The 14,947-nt window shown below is 43.2% G+C and overlaps 1 protein-coding gene and 1 long non-coding RNA gene across 4 annotated transcripts in view; one reads left to right on the forward strand and one right to left on the reverse strand.

Moving 5' to 3' along the window:
* The window catches only part of LOC126404304 (sodium/hydrogen exchanger 9B2), a 22,786-nt gene extending 8,211 nt beyond the window's left edge, over nt 1-14,575 (reverse strand). Inside the window, exons 1-8 of one of the 3 annotated variants that reach the window (XM_050067455.1) lie at nt 14,557-14,575; nt 13,107-13,178; nt 8,981-9,070; nt 8,150-8,255; nt 7,852-8,022; nt 7,624-7,766; nt 7,389-7,516; nt 7,215-7,296 (exon numbers count right to left, since the gene is read on the reverse strand). In XM_050067455.1, the coding sequence (XP_049923412.1) occupies nt 7,215-7,296; nt 7,389-7,516; nt 7,624-7,766; nt 7,852-8,022; nt 8,150-8,255; nt 8,981-9,070; nt 13,107-13,178 (792 nt within the window). In that variant the 5' untranslated portion in view covers nt 14,557-14,575. Of the gene's footprint in view, nt 1-7,214; nt 7,297-7,388; nt 7,517-7,623; nt 7,767-7,851; nt 8,023-8,149; nt 8,256-8,980; nt 9,259-13,106; nt 13,179-14,556 lie in introns of those variants that run through there. The other 2 variants (XM_050067454.1, XM_050067456.1) reach the window with 2 other exon arrangements.
* Nucleotides 5,910-6,605, forward strand: LOC126404403 (uncharacterized). Its single transcript, XR_007571472.1, has 3 exons — nt 5,910-5,941; nt 6,071-6,099; nt 6,305-6,605. It is a non-coding gene; the product is annotated as an uncharacterized LOC126404403 (long non-coding RNA).
* Nucleotides 14,576-14,947: the final 372 nt, after the last annotated feature.

Genomic DNA, 14,947 nt, shown 5'->3' on the forward strand with positions numbered 1-14,947 from the left:
TTTGTGGTGGCACATTGTTAATTGTGTGGTGTTTTATTTGAAATGTGTTGAGTTTTAGTTTCTTTGAATATGTAGTATACTCCCAGTGTCCCAGCAGTGAGTGGTTGGTGTCCCAACCGTAGTACGACTGTCTGTCCTCTTCTTCTTCTTTGCTGGTGTTTTTAGANTATACTCCCACTGTCCCAGCAGTGAGTGGTTGGTGTCCCAACCGTAGTACGACTGTCTGTCCTCTTCTTCTTCTTTGCTGGTGTTTTTAGAGTTTTAGTCATAATCAAATAAATGACATGCGTATGACCCACACTGGCTGTTGTGGCATCTTTATTGAAGCCCTTGTGTCTCTCCTGAAAGGCTACATTTGGCGTTGTCTGCAGGGTTTGAGAAACAGTCTGTGTGTGGTGCATGTCTTATTTTAGTTTTTTTTTTTTCTTTTGTTCTGTTTTTTTATAAAATACTAAACGGCAGTCAGTGCAGAAGACTGAAGGCGGCATTAAAGCAGGTTCATCACCCCAGGGCAAAGAAGCTGCCGTAATCCCACTTCTTCCTTGGGTTTAAAGAGGGTGCTAATATGAGTGAAACTGAGCAACAATTAGCAGCTCTGCGCGAGCAGTTCAGAGCACTTCAGACTGAAAATGAACATTTAAAACAAGCTGCCAGTAACCCTCATGCCTCTAATGCCTCTGCTTCTGCCCCTAGAATTGATAGGACTGTTTATGTCCCACGTGAAAGGAGGTGCCCAAAGTTTAATGGTGATCAAGACTCACCTGATAGTATTGGCTTGGAAGACTGGATTGAAGAAGTTGAAGCTTGTTTAGAAGGGCGACAGTTCTCTAACAGAGAAAAAGCTATTTTCCTCTTTGATCATCTGGGGGGTGAACCACGAAGTGAGATCAAGCACAGACCGCGTAGAGAAAAAGAAGATCCTCACAAGATCATTGACATTTTAAAATTATTGTATGGTGGTAAAAAGCCCCTGGTTGTACTGCAGCAACGGTTCTATGAACGTAAACAGCAGGAGGGAGAGTCACTGAGACAGTTTTCTCATGCACTAATGTCACTAATGGATGCTGTTCTTGACAATTATCCAGATGCAGTTCCAAACTCACAGGTAGCCCTGAGGGACCAGTTTGTGGAATGCGTCCGGAATGGAACGCTACGGCACCATCTCAGGGAGGTGGTGAGAGGTAAACCCAGCATGACACTGATTGAAATTCGTGAAGAAGCTATTAGATGGGGTGAAGATTTTGAGGGAGGAAGAAGGAATAATCTCCATTCATCCCAGTGCGTCTATTCACCCCAGTGCAATGTTGCACGAGCTAACATAACAGCAGCCACACCAGTACAAGAGCCAAAACAGTCTCCAGAGCTCCTGGCCATCACAGAACTGATAAAGAATCAACAGACTCAAATCTCCTCTCTAGCACAACAATTTCAGTCTCTTCAGTCAATGTTTGAGCAGACTACAGCCAAGCTGACAAAGGAGCGAAAGTGCCTACGTTGTAATAAACCAGGTCATATTGCTCGATACTGTCGCCAGCCCATGCCCACCGCCTTGAGAACGAATCCCACAACGAGCGTCCAGGCAGTGCAAGTGGAGCACCCAGAGATGGAGCCAACGTTTGTCTCTCACCAGGTAACAGATCTAGCCGAGTCTAATTCTACCCCAGTCTCCCCAGAACTCTTGAAACAGTTGGTGGGTCCGTGCACCGTAGTGCAGCTGACCATGAATGGGATGGATGTCCCCTCATTATTGGACACTGGCTCAAATGTTACCACACTGACAAAGAGTTTTTTCATGTCACATTTTCACTCAGATCAGCCTAAGATTAACACCTGTAAGTGGCTAAACCTCTCTGCTGCCAATGGGCTTGCCATCCCATATTTGGGGTATGTAGAGGTGGACGTCAATGTTTTAGGTCGAGTGCTTCGTGATTGTGGTGTTCTAATTGTTGAAGACCCACCTAGTTCTACAACATTGCATAAACAAAAGGAAAAGGTTCCTGGGCTGTTGGGAATGAATGTCATAAGTCAACTCTATGATGACCTCTATGCAGAATATGGGCCTGCCATGTTCTCTATCCCTCAGGTTACACAAGCTGCTCCTGGTTGGAGAGAAGCACTACAAATGTGCCATTTGATGGAGACTGAACAGAGTGAAGAAGGGCTTGGCAAACTACGAGTGCATGCGCAGAGCCCTGTCCAGATCCCTGCAGGTACCACAGTGATGGTTCCAGCCACAGGTCCAAAAGGTAAACAGTACAATTCACTGACACTCCTCCTGGAACCTGATAATAGCGTAACCCATATGTCCGCAGGTTTACTAGTGTCAACTGCCCTAGCTACACTGAATGACGGATTGGCCTATGTCCCAGTTACAAATGTAAACCAGGAACTAGCCTACCTTCAGCCACGAACCTCTTTAGGTGTGCTGCATTCAGTTCATGTAGTAGAGACTAATAGTCCCACAATTGTTTTTAATGAGGAGATTGATGCTCAAGGCAAAGTAACTGTAATCTGCGCCCAAGCTTCTGCTATGCAGTCCCAGGGTTTAGACTTACAGTCAGTTGACTTGTCTAACTTGAGTCACCAGGAGCAACTGAAAGCAAAAGATTTGCTCGGGAAGTACAAGGATGTATTTTCATCAGGGGACAGTGACTTGGGCTGTACAACACTCATTGAACATAATATCCCTGTTATAGATGACATTCCAACTAAACAGCGTTATCGCCGCATCCCCCCATCTCAATTTGAAATAGTTAAAGCTCACATTAAACAACTACTACAGACTCAAGTCATAAGGGAGAGTTGCAGTCCTTACGCCGCGCCTTTGGTTCTAGTTCAGAAAAAGGACGGCTCTCCGAGGATGTGTGTAGACTACAGGCAACTCAATGCAAAGACACGAAGGGACGCTTATCCACTGCCTCGAATCGAAGAATCACTAGACGCTCTAACAGGTGCTAAATGGTTCTCTACGTTAGACCTTGCAAGTGGATACAATCAGGTCCCTGTAGCCGAAGCAGACAAGCATAAAACGGCCTTTTGTACTCCATTTGGTCTGTTTGAATTCAATCGAATGGCTTCTGGTCTATGTAATGCACCCAGTACCTTCCAGAGATTGATGGAAAGGATATTTGGAGATCAAAGTTTTCAGTCTCTGCTTCTGTACCTGGATGATGTGGTAGTCTTTTCAGCCTCTGTAGAACAACATTTACAAAGACTGGAGCTGGTGTTGCAGCGCCTGCAAAAAGAAAACTTAAAGGTTAAGTTGAGCAAGTGTTGCTTCTTCCAAAAGCAAGTGAAGTACCTGGGCCATGTGGTCTCTGAGGATGGGGTGGCCACTGATCCAGATAAGATTGCTGCAGTGGCACAGTGGAAATGCCCAGAGAATGTTAAAGAACTAAAATCATTCCTTGGCTTTGCCAGCTATTATCGACGATTTGTTCCTGGCTTCTCTCAAATTGCCTCACCATTAAATTCCTTGGCTGCAAAACTAACTAGTAAAGACAAGAGAGTCAAAAATTCGATCAAACCCCACTGGACTGAGAAATGCCATACAGCTTTCCAGACGCTTAAACAGAAACTCACCACTGCCCCAGTGCTAGCTTATGCTGACTTTGATAAACCATTTATCCTGGATGTAGATGCTAGCCATGATGGGTTGGGGGCAGTCCTTTCACAGGAGTGGGAGGGCAAAATTCGACCTATTGCTTTCGCTAGCCGCAGTCTAAGAAGAACTGAAAGAAATATGCAGAATTATAGTTCCATGAAACTGGAATTTTTAGCCCTTAAGTGGGCTGTTGCAGAGAAATTCAGAGAGTACTTGGTGGGCCAAAAGTGCACAGTATACACGGATAACAATCCTCTAAGCCATCTCCAAACAGCCAAATTGGGAGCAGTCGAACAAAGGTGGGCCTCAGAATTGGCAAGTTTTGATCTGGACATCAAATACAAACCAGGAAGAGCTAATACAAATGCAGATGCTTTGTCCAGGCAAAATGCAAACCTGGAGCATATGCTAACCCTTGCTCCTACGTCTGCCCTTTCACAGGAACTGAGGTGTGCGGTGCAACAGCAGCATGATGTATTGATGTCTCAAAACTGTGTATCTCAGGCTGTGATGGTGTGTCCTGGGGAGGCTGGAGCTAACCTTGCTGTGTTGCAGGCGGAAGACCCACTGATCCGGGAGTTTCACTCCTTCTGGGACAGACGACGACAACCAAATAAGGAGGAGAGGAAGAAGGCATCACCCATGCTCCTAAAGCTCATGAAGCAATGGGATCGGGTAATTGAAAAAGATGGTATCCTTTTTCGACAGGTGGAGTCACCGGAAGGAGGACCAGTGTGGAATCAGCTGTTATTACCACAAAAACTGCAGGAGGATGTCCTCCTCAACCTTCATGATAACCACGGCCACCAAGGTGTGAAACGGACTGTAGATCTCATTTGGAGGAGGTGCTATTGGCCAGGTATGAACAACACAATAGAAAACTACTGCAGAGCTTGTGAACGCTGTACATTGGCCAAAGATGTTTCTACTAAATCAAAGAGCTTCATGGGGCACCTGACAGCCTCTAAGCCTAATGACATTCTGGCCATAGACTTTACTGTTCTAGAGCCCGCGTCTGATGGACGGGAAAACATCCTAATTATGACAGATGTGTTTTCTAAATATGTACAGGCCATTCCAACCAGAAACCAAACAGCGGTGGCAGTGGCTGAGGCTTTGGTTAAACACTGGTTTTATGTTTTTGGAGCCCCCCGCCAAATACACTCTGACCAAGGACGTTGTTTTGAGGCTAAAGTAATACAGGAGTTGTGTCACATTTACAATATCACAAAAACTAGGACCACACCATACAGACCTCAAGGTAATGGCCAATGTGAACGATTTAACAGGACTCTCCATGACTTGCTCCGCACCCTGCCCCAGGACAAGAAGAGGCAATGGATGGTGCACCTGCCTCAAGTAATATTTGCTTACAACACCACCAAACACCAATCCACAGGATATTCACCACATGTGTTAATGTTTGGACAAGAACCACGGCTGCCTATTGATTGTGTGTTAAGTGTCACAGGACAGCCGGAGTCATTGACGGCAGAGGAGTGGACTGCCAATCATCAGAACAACTTGGCCTGCATCTATCTGGGAGCAAGGCAGCGGCTTCGAGCAGCTGCTGATCGTCGAGCGAAACAACATAACAACAAGTTCAGAATAGATACTCTACTGCCCGGACAGCTAGTCCTCTGCCGGGACCACAGCCACAGAGGACGACATAAGATACAGGACCACTGGAGTCCTGTGCTTTACAAGGTCGTGCGGTGCCCACCAGATGGGGGGCCGGTGTACACCATCAGCCCAGCGGAGGCAGAGGGACCCCTGAAACAAATACATCGCTCACAGCTACGTCCAGCTGCAGGTAAACAGGTTGATTCATCAGTAAGTGACCCAGGTCTCCCTGAAGATCTGCTCATAGACAATGATTATGATGACACTCCTCAACCACCATTTGTTGTTGAGTTTTCTCAGAGTCCGCTGACTGATGTGGTGGAGCAGGATGACACACCCCCACCACATCCAGATGTTGAGAGGCCTGTTGCAGCACAAGAGAAACCACGGCGCCCCCATAGGACTACAGCAGGACGGCACCGGAATCCCCATCATCTCCCAAGAACAACCACCACGCAAGTAAATCAAATTATTGCCCCTTGGCAAGGATTTCATAGGCCTTGGCTTTAAGGCCCATCGACGGGACGTCGATTCAGTTCATGGGGGCAGATTGTAGCAGTAGGTCATAAGGACCCTGCAGAGAACAGAGGCTAGAGGCCAATCAGAGGGGATAGGAGGGACTGATTGGCAGCAGGTGTGACTGCAGCAGCACTCTTCAAACTGTGTGTGCTCACTGTGGCTGTGACTGTGACTGCTTGATTCCCTCTGACTCTGGTAGGGTGGACTTTTAACGTTGTTTTATAGTTATGTTAGTATTTTAATTGTTAGGGTAAAGTAGGGGTGCTTCCACCCTGAGGTATTTGTATTTTAATGATTTTAATTGTGGGTCTACCATGTTTTTAGGTCTAACTTGAGTGTCACACAGCACAGAGGTATGTAAAACAACCAGCATTTTAAATCTCTCGTGTCTGACCAAGTAAATTAACTGTGCTTTGTTTGTTTCCAGGCAAAGCGCTGGCTGCCGTTTATTTTATTTTAGTATTACGTATTTTATTTTTATTGATTGTATTGTTTTACTGTTTAGTGTAGGATTTAAACTGTTTAGAGTTTTAATACTCTGTCTTCTTCTGTTTCTAGTGCGGCGGTTGGTGGGGCCCTCCATTCCCCAGTGTGGTTGACGCTGGGAGTTCACTTTAGATGGTGGTGTGGTTTGTGGTGGCACATTGTTAATTGTGTGGTGTTTTATTTGAAATGTGTTGAGTTTTGGTTTCTTTGAATATGTAGTATACTCCCAGTGTCCCAGCAGTGAGTGGTTGGTGTCCCAACCGTAGTACGACTGTCTGTCCTCTTCTTCTTCTTTGCTGGTGTTTTTAGAGTTTTAGTCATAATCAAATAAATGACATGCGTATGACCCACACTGGCTGTTGTGGCATCTTTATTGAAGCCCTTGTGTCTCTCCTGAAAGGCTACATAAAGGGGGTTCTTTTGTCCTTGATGAGGTTGTAGAGATCCTTTAAGGGATTCCTTGTGATCATCATGGAAGTGCTAGTGCTCCTTTAGAGTTTTCTACTTGTCATTGAGGAGGTTTACTATAAGAGGTTCTTATGATCATTGAAGATGTTCCAGAGGTTCTTTAAAAGGATCCTTTTTAGTGACTCCAAGAACCTTGTAAAGGACCCTCAGGTAGTTTTTCTAGAACATATTATTGGTCATCAGAAAGGTTCTAGGGGTCTTATAGTGGGTTGATGAAGAGACTGATGAAGTTCTTAAGGCCCTTTGGGTGTTATAGGGATTATTTTGAGGTTCTAGTGGGTGAAACGGAGGTTTTAGGGGTCATCTGGGTGGTTCATGTGGTCAGTGAGAAGGTTCTGTGAGTTTTGTAGGTGGTTCTGGTGAATTGTTGGACCAGCCTCTACAGATAAAGCTGTAACGTTTACACAGAGTGGCTCATGTCCTCAGCTGTCCAGCGGCGCCCTCTGGTGGCAGACTTTAGAACCACCTGTAATCAGACCAATGTGTTGAGTTCCAGCAGCAGCTGATGGTTTACCTTCTCCACTCCGTATCCTTCTCTCTGCAGGAGCAACATCGAAGGAACCACGACCGCTGGAGACACTGCAGCCAGGACAAAACTACAAACAACCACACACACAGTTACAGATACAGAGAACGATAGCTTCCATATATTCACAATGATGTGTCTGTGTGTGTGTGTGTGTGTTACCCCAGTATGAAGCCCCACACCCAGGGCAGACCCAACAGGAAGTGAGACACGATAGCAACGATGCTGGCCTCCACCATGCACGGACCGACCGCCACACGCAAACACACCGCCTTCAGACGACTCAACGCCTGCGTGAACACACACAAGTTCATTAAGTGTGCAGTTTATTTTAGTGTGTGTGTGTGTGTGTGTGTGTGTGTGTGTGTGTGTGTGTGTGTGTGTGTGAGCAGCTCACCGAGGGGTCGAGGCCCAGCCCGGCTCTGGTCAGGATGATGGACAGGGCGATGTTCCTCAGAGCTGCAGACCAGTGAGTGTCGATGAAGACGGCGTTGGTGATGTAGGGAACGTTACGCAGCAGCAGACCCGCCAGCAGCATCCCTACGACACGTTTACAACATACACAACATGTTTTAATGTTCAGAATATATTTAAAGTGAAACTAGCTTCAGGTGTTGGGTCGTACCAAGTAGTGGAGGGAAGGGGGGCAACGTGGGCAGTTGGATCATTCCCACCAGCTTCCCTCCCAGCACGGAGCAGATGAAGAGGATGACGATGCCAAACAGGTTGCCTCCAGGTAAACACTCACTTCCTGTGATGGACCAGACGACGCCGAAGAGCAGGGCGAACAGACACACTGCGCACACACACACACATATCATTAAACTTTATTCAAAGCTGATGGACGTTCAATGTCCTGACCCCTGTTGTTTTCTGTCTAAATACACACATACACACAGACACACACACTGAGTGTTTGTTACCTTTAGTGATGAGCAGGTTGATGAGGCCCTGTGGACGAGGACATCTGTCCTTCAGGCGGATACAAGACAAACAGCAGGAGGACGAGTCGGACACCGCCATCTTCGCCTGGACACACACACACACACACACACACAAATTATGGGTGTGTAACAATACATGTATTCGTATTGAACACACACACTGTCTCACACAGAACCATCGTGTTCTTGAGTTTCCCTCACAGTAATCCAAATGTCTGCATGTCGAGGCTGCAGACAGACCGGAGCTGAGAACAGATCCTTCAGCTCACTTTGTGCGGAGACAAAAATGTAAATAAATGTGGACCCAACGACTCCATGACAACAATTTACTTCCTGTTGTGAAGGAAATGGTTAATCAAGCGAGACGAGACGAAAAACTATGATGTTAACTTTATCATCCTGCACTGTTGAGACATGATTCAGACTCAGAGTGTCGCATCAACATGGTTCTTATATTCCTGGGGCGCTGACACACTCCTCCATACATTCACACATTCATACATTCACATATTCATACATTCACATATTCATACATTCACATATTCATACATTCACACATTCACATATTCATACATTCACATATTCATGTTCAGATGAAAACCTGAAGACAGAGTTCAGCTGTCCACATACTTTTGGCCTAAATCTCTTAATGTTGGCTGTTTCTTACAAACTGGATCAACAACAACAACAACAACATTAACATACTCGTAGTTTCTATAAATAGTTGGCCTTTCTCAGAGTTCAGTGTTCTCTGATGTCAACCTGTGTGTGTGTGTGTGTGTGTGTGTGTGTGTGTTATCGACCACTCACCCCTGCAGCGTCGTCCAGTTCGTTCGTCTTCCTCCGCGGCAGGACGGTGATCTCTCTGTCCTCCTGACCGGCCTGAACTTTACTCCCTCCCTGCACCACAGAGCAGTGTGTGTGTGTGTGTGTGTGTGTGTGTGTGTGAGACAGTGTGTAAATTAGTCACGAAAGAGACATGAAGTGTGTGAAAGAGAGAAGGAGAGCGAGAGAGAGAGGGACAGTGAATGAGTTGTTGCACTTTGACCACAGCAGAGCTACACCTGATTTTGTGTGTGTGTGTGTGTGTGTGTTCATAGGAAACTGCAGATTAAATAGTCAACTGGAGCCATTAAGAAGAGCAATGTATTCAGACAGTGTTTGTGAAGTTGATAGTACCATTGCTTTATTGAAATAATAATAATAATAATAATAAATTTTATTTGTATTGCACTTTACATTTTAGCAATCTCAAAGTGCTACAGAGCAGACAAAAAAACAAACCAAAAAGCAATTGAAACAGTTAGAATTAATACAATTTTGAAAAAAAAAAAAAAAAAAAGAATTATTAAAAATGATTACAAACGATAAATAGTTAAAAAGAGAACCTAAAAAAAACATTTAGCAGAATGCTTTTGTGAAAAGATAGGTTTTTAGGTCTCGTTTAAAAACATCAGTAGTCTGTGGGGCCCTGAGGTGGTCAGGGAGGGCGTTCCACAGCCTCGGAGCAGCAGAGGAAAAGGCCCAGTCACCCATGGTGCGGAGCTTGGTTCTGGGGGCTTGGAGGGTGTTTGAGGTTGCAGAACGGAGGGTGCGTGAGGAGTTCCGGGGGGTGAGGAGTTCCCGTTCTGAATGTATTGCAATCTCTGTATGCTCTTGCCAGAGATCCCAATGAGGACTGCAATACAGTAGTCCAGCCTGGAGGAGACAAAGGCGTGGACGAGCTTCTCTGCATCTGCCAGGGTGAGTGTTGGACAGAGTTTGGCGATGTTCCTGAGGTGGTGGAATGAGGTCTTGCAGAGGTATTTGATGTGGGTGTCAAAGGTGAGTTGAGAGCCCATTTTAACACCCAGGTTGGTGACAGATGTGGAAAGGGGATGTTTTGGCCAGAGAAAGTGATACTGGTGATGGTGGAAGAACGGAGCTGATGTGGTGTGCCGATTAGGATGGCTTCCGTTTTGGAACTGTTTAGCTGTAGGAAGTTGAGCTTCATCCACGCCTCTATCTCCTCCAGGCAGGTGGTCAATGTGGATGTTGGCAGGGGAGCAGAAGAAGTGGGGGTTGTCCTGAGGTAGAGCTGTGTGTCATCAGCATAGCAATGGTAGGATATCCCATGCTTGCTGATGATATTGCCCAGGGGGAGCAGGTAGAGGGAGAAGAGGGTGGGGCCCAGCACTGAGCCCTGAGGGACACCGCAGGTGATGTTGTGGGTGTGTGATTTAGCTTTGCCCAGGGCAACGTGCTCGGTTCTGTTGGTCAGATATGAGGTGAACCAGTTGTGTACAGTAGTACCATTGCCAATAGTGGGATAGTTAGTGGGCTAAAACTGTACATTAGTAGTTGAGGTAGCACGTTGAAAGGCAGATAGTTAAAGTGTTTGAACCAACATTGGTCCACAGGGGGAGCCACAGCGATCGGTCGCATTTTAGCCATTTTGAAGCATTTTTCTGTTGTTATAGCGCCACCCAGTTGCCAATTAGAGTTAAATTTCTCCAGTCACCTTGAGGCGTCCTGTTCTACATATCTACCAAGTTTAGTAAAAATCCATATGGCGGTTAGGCCTAGATAAGAAATGAGCTCACATTTACCATGAAAAGAAAAACATTTTTGCTCCAAATGTTAAAAAGGTCCAAGATTTACATAATATTTAATGAGTTCATGTGAATGTGAGAATTGTCAGAACTGACAAAAACTACTGACTATAGTTTAACAAAAAAGGTTTAAAATGCAGAAATTGGGATTGTATTTTTTAATTTTATTGTATTCTTGCTAATGAACTAATGTCTTCAGCCACTCAAACAAATATTGACATGGACTCGGACTCTTTTCAGTAACCTGACCAACCTTTCACACAGAGTGGACGTTGAGACTGAAACGTTCAATACTAACAGGCAGAGATGACTTGTTGTAGATAACTGATATAATATAGTTAGTCGGAGTCGATGAGTTCAGGTCATCTGAGGAGAAGATGCACAGTCTGGTCCAGGATGTCATAAACATAAATGTATAAAGGGGAACATACGTCAATATACGAACGCTGAGAGAGAGAATGTGAAAACATCAAAAGGAGGAGTAAGGGTCACAAAGATATTTGTTTCTGTTTTATCTTTTATTTTATTTTCAGATCTGCCCATTCTGTGCGTTATTGTCTTTTTTACTGGTTTATTTGTGCATGTTTTTGGGTTTGTTTTCTTATTTCTCTCACATCTAGCTGTTACCATGTTGGGTTATTTCACTTATTTTATTGGACAGCACTGTGGCTGTTTGAAACGTGCTTTAGAAATACATTTGATTTGAGCGCCGTCAGACAGTTCTGGCGGAGTATGACAGGGTCAGGCTTTCAGTTATGATGGTTAATGTTTGTGTGAAGGGAATGTCAATGTAATCTTTACATTTTTCCTCCTTTTTAACATTTATGAGCAGTATATAAACAGAGTTATAATACAGTTTAAAGACACTGTTTAATGTGTTTGTAGCTCCTCCTGTGACCCAGTGACCAGCTCCTTATTTAGGTCACATATGCAGATACATATTCAATAATAAGCTGTTGTTTTGTGGAGCTGTGTCACATTGCTAACATCAGACTCTGCTCTCAGTCTCCTGTTTGCACATTCCTGCTCTTGTGTTTCCCACATTCCTGCTCCATTTGATCTTCCTATTTTTCCATCCATCATCCTTTCCCTCCGTCATCTCGTCAAGAGATTTATTGTTTCATCACATTAATCATTAAACCAGCAGATACACTCACCTCACACACACACACACACACACACATGATGGAAAAATGTTGTTGAACTTTACTTCTTGATTTTAATGACACAGTGAATGTTTCCTGCGGCGCCACCTTCAGGACCGACAAGACATAAACCAGCAGCTGCAGTTTGTTCAGAGTGAACTGCAGAGAGTCTGCTGAGTCACTCAAGGGTGTGTGTGTGTGTGTGTGTGTAGTACAGGAGTCACAGGAAAAGTTTATGATGCACTTATCATCACTGTAAAACATCAAAAGCAAATCAGAGAGATTTAAATGTATTGGCCGCAGTAACCAAACACTCAGTGTGGTTTTAACCTCCTGAGACCCTGCGTCCTTGTTCATGGACACTGTCTTGTGCCAACTAGTGGTAGAAAAACCACAATACACTGGTCCATGTCAGTCTGCAGCTGATCCCGACACAGAAGTGAACAAGGTCCAAAACCCAGAGGTGGGTAGAGTAGCCAAATATTGTACTCAAGTAAGAGTACTGATACTTTAGAACAATATTACTCAAGTAAAAGTAAAAAGTAGTCATCCAAATAATTACTTGAGTAAGAGTAAAAGAGTATTTGGTAAAAAAAAACTACTCAAGTACTGAGTAACTGTTGAGTAACATCTGATTTATTTGTAAAATAAGAACATGAACGTAATCAATCATCTGTTGCTTTAAAACAATATAACTCAAGTAAAAGTAAAAAGTATTTTGCATTAAAACTACTCTGAAAAGTACAATTTATCCAAAAAGTTACTCAAGTAAATGTAACTGAGTAAATATAACTAGTTACTACCCACCTCTGCCAAAACCTGATCACATGTAATGGTTGAAACGTGATTATTTATGATAAATAATGTCTGTAGTTTGATACGGAAACAAATTTGACCAATTTTAGCAACAGTAACAACCTGTTTATTAGGAAGAACTTGTTAGAGGACATTGGGACTTTTTAATATCTTATAATTTCATTTTTGTAGAGCAACATTCATTAATTGAAATAAACAGTTTTATACTTTAGTACACACTTGTGACTATTAAAAATAAACCCAATGTCTCCATGTGAGGATTTTTTTTTTTTTTATAAAAACCTACTTACTGTTCAAAGATAATATTAATTAGTTTTCATACTTATCACGTCCTACTGATCTTAAACAGCTAGCTAGCTTTACAGTATTAGTAACAGTTGGTACCTCGGCTTGTTTCTGAGTCTGTGCGTCGTCATTCGTCCGCAGGTAACGCTTTGTGGATTCTTCGTCCATCATCTGAAACACACACACACACACATTTATACGCTGTACTTGTGGGGACCCTCGTTTACAAAAGATCTTTGAAGTGTTAACGACCAGTGTTGGGCAAAAACTGAGCCACTGTAATCAAGTATTACACATTACTCACTGCAAAAGTAATAACCATACCAATTAGTTACATTACTTGTTACTTTACTTTTGTTACTTGGCCTCATCAAAGGTCACTTGAAATAACTTTAAATCCTCCACACACACACATTATGTCTTCTGTATTTAGAAAAAGAAAACGTTGTTTAACAAGCAGGCAGCCCTTCAGACAGAACGTAGCATTAGCCTACCTGTGGCTAACGTTAGCAACACAACTGAGAACACACTTAAATTTTAATCCTGTAAGACGAGCCATGACTGAACAAAGCAGTCACATTCCTTTAACATGTTTCTGCCCAACACTGGTGAAGACTGGACAAAATGTCCTCATAAATCAACATGTCCTCACTCACCAGTGTAGAGTCAAAGTCAAGGAAACACATTTTATATCTTCCACATTTTACAAAGTTATGCTTTATCTTAAGGATCAGTAACTTCCTAATAATTTACAGGCTGATGGAAGAATATAGTTTAATACTTATTATAGGGAAACAGAGACGATGCTCAGTTGGTCTAATTCATTTATTCCAATTAATTCCTCATCTACAGAGTATCTAAGTCAGCAGTTCAGGATTTCAAGAAAGCAGTTCTTTCAATGGGATTGCCTGTTTTCTGTGATGAGTAAAAAGTATTTTTTTCCAGGAAACTAAAGGGAAATTACAGACTTGTAATATAAGTGCTGTATCATGAGCTGTAACTCAATTTACCCTGTAAAATAAAACGTTAATTTAAAGTTTAATTGAGCTCTCACGCACTAGATAAAAGCCTCCCTGTGTTTCACCAGCAGGTCTTTGGAATCAGTCACCAGATTACTGAACACTGTCTCTAGTGTCTATATAATTAGTACCAGATTACATCATTATGGTTTTCCAGGAAACTTTGAAGCTGTTTATTTCAGACCCATAAAATAAAATGTGACTGAAATTTGAGTACAGAAAACATACAATTCAGCAAAATAGGTTTACAATAATAAATGGACTATTTTATTGGATTTTAATAGAGCTTGTCTTTTAAGCAAATACATATAAATAGTACCAAAGTGCACATTTCTCTCAAGAAAAACTTTACAGGAAATAATAAAGAAATTACTGACCTGTCAAATTAAAAGTTACCACCAATTAAAAACAATTCTAATGAATCAAATATTGATAATTAATTAGTTACACTCACAACATTATCGTCAGTGAATCACTGCAGACACCAGTTTATTATAATTAATTGATTAATATTTTATAGAGACTCTTACCTTTGCTGGATAAAGAGCTGTGTGACTGGAACAAAGAGGAAAAGACGACTGACAACTGACTCATCCAGCTACAACAGTCACATAAAGAGAGAGCGTGTGTGTGTGTGTATGTGTGTTTGTCTGCTGTGTGTTAATAACAGTTGGTTTTTACACTCTGTTGTGTTTGTCGCTGTGCAAAATGACACACACACACACACACACACACACACACTAACACACGTAGTAAAGCCTGACATTAAGGGAACACAGGTCGCTGTCACACTGTCGACCGTGTTAACACCAGGCTGCAACACACACGCAGAGAGCAGAGTTGCGTTCATAGTCGCCTGCAGACACTAACACATCTTATTATCATTTAGATAATAGCAGGTGTGTGTCAGTGTGTGCGCAC

Source organism: Epinephelus moara, chromosome 17 (genome assembly GCF_006386435.1).
Source record: "Epinephelus moara isolate mb chromosome 17, YSFRI_EMoa_1.0, whole genome shotgun sequence".
Taxonomy (NCBI): domain Eukaryota; kingdom Metazoa; phylum Chordata; class Actinopteri; order Perciformes; family Serranidae; genus Epinephelus; species Epinephelus moara.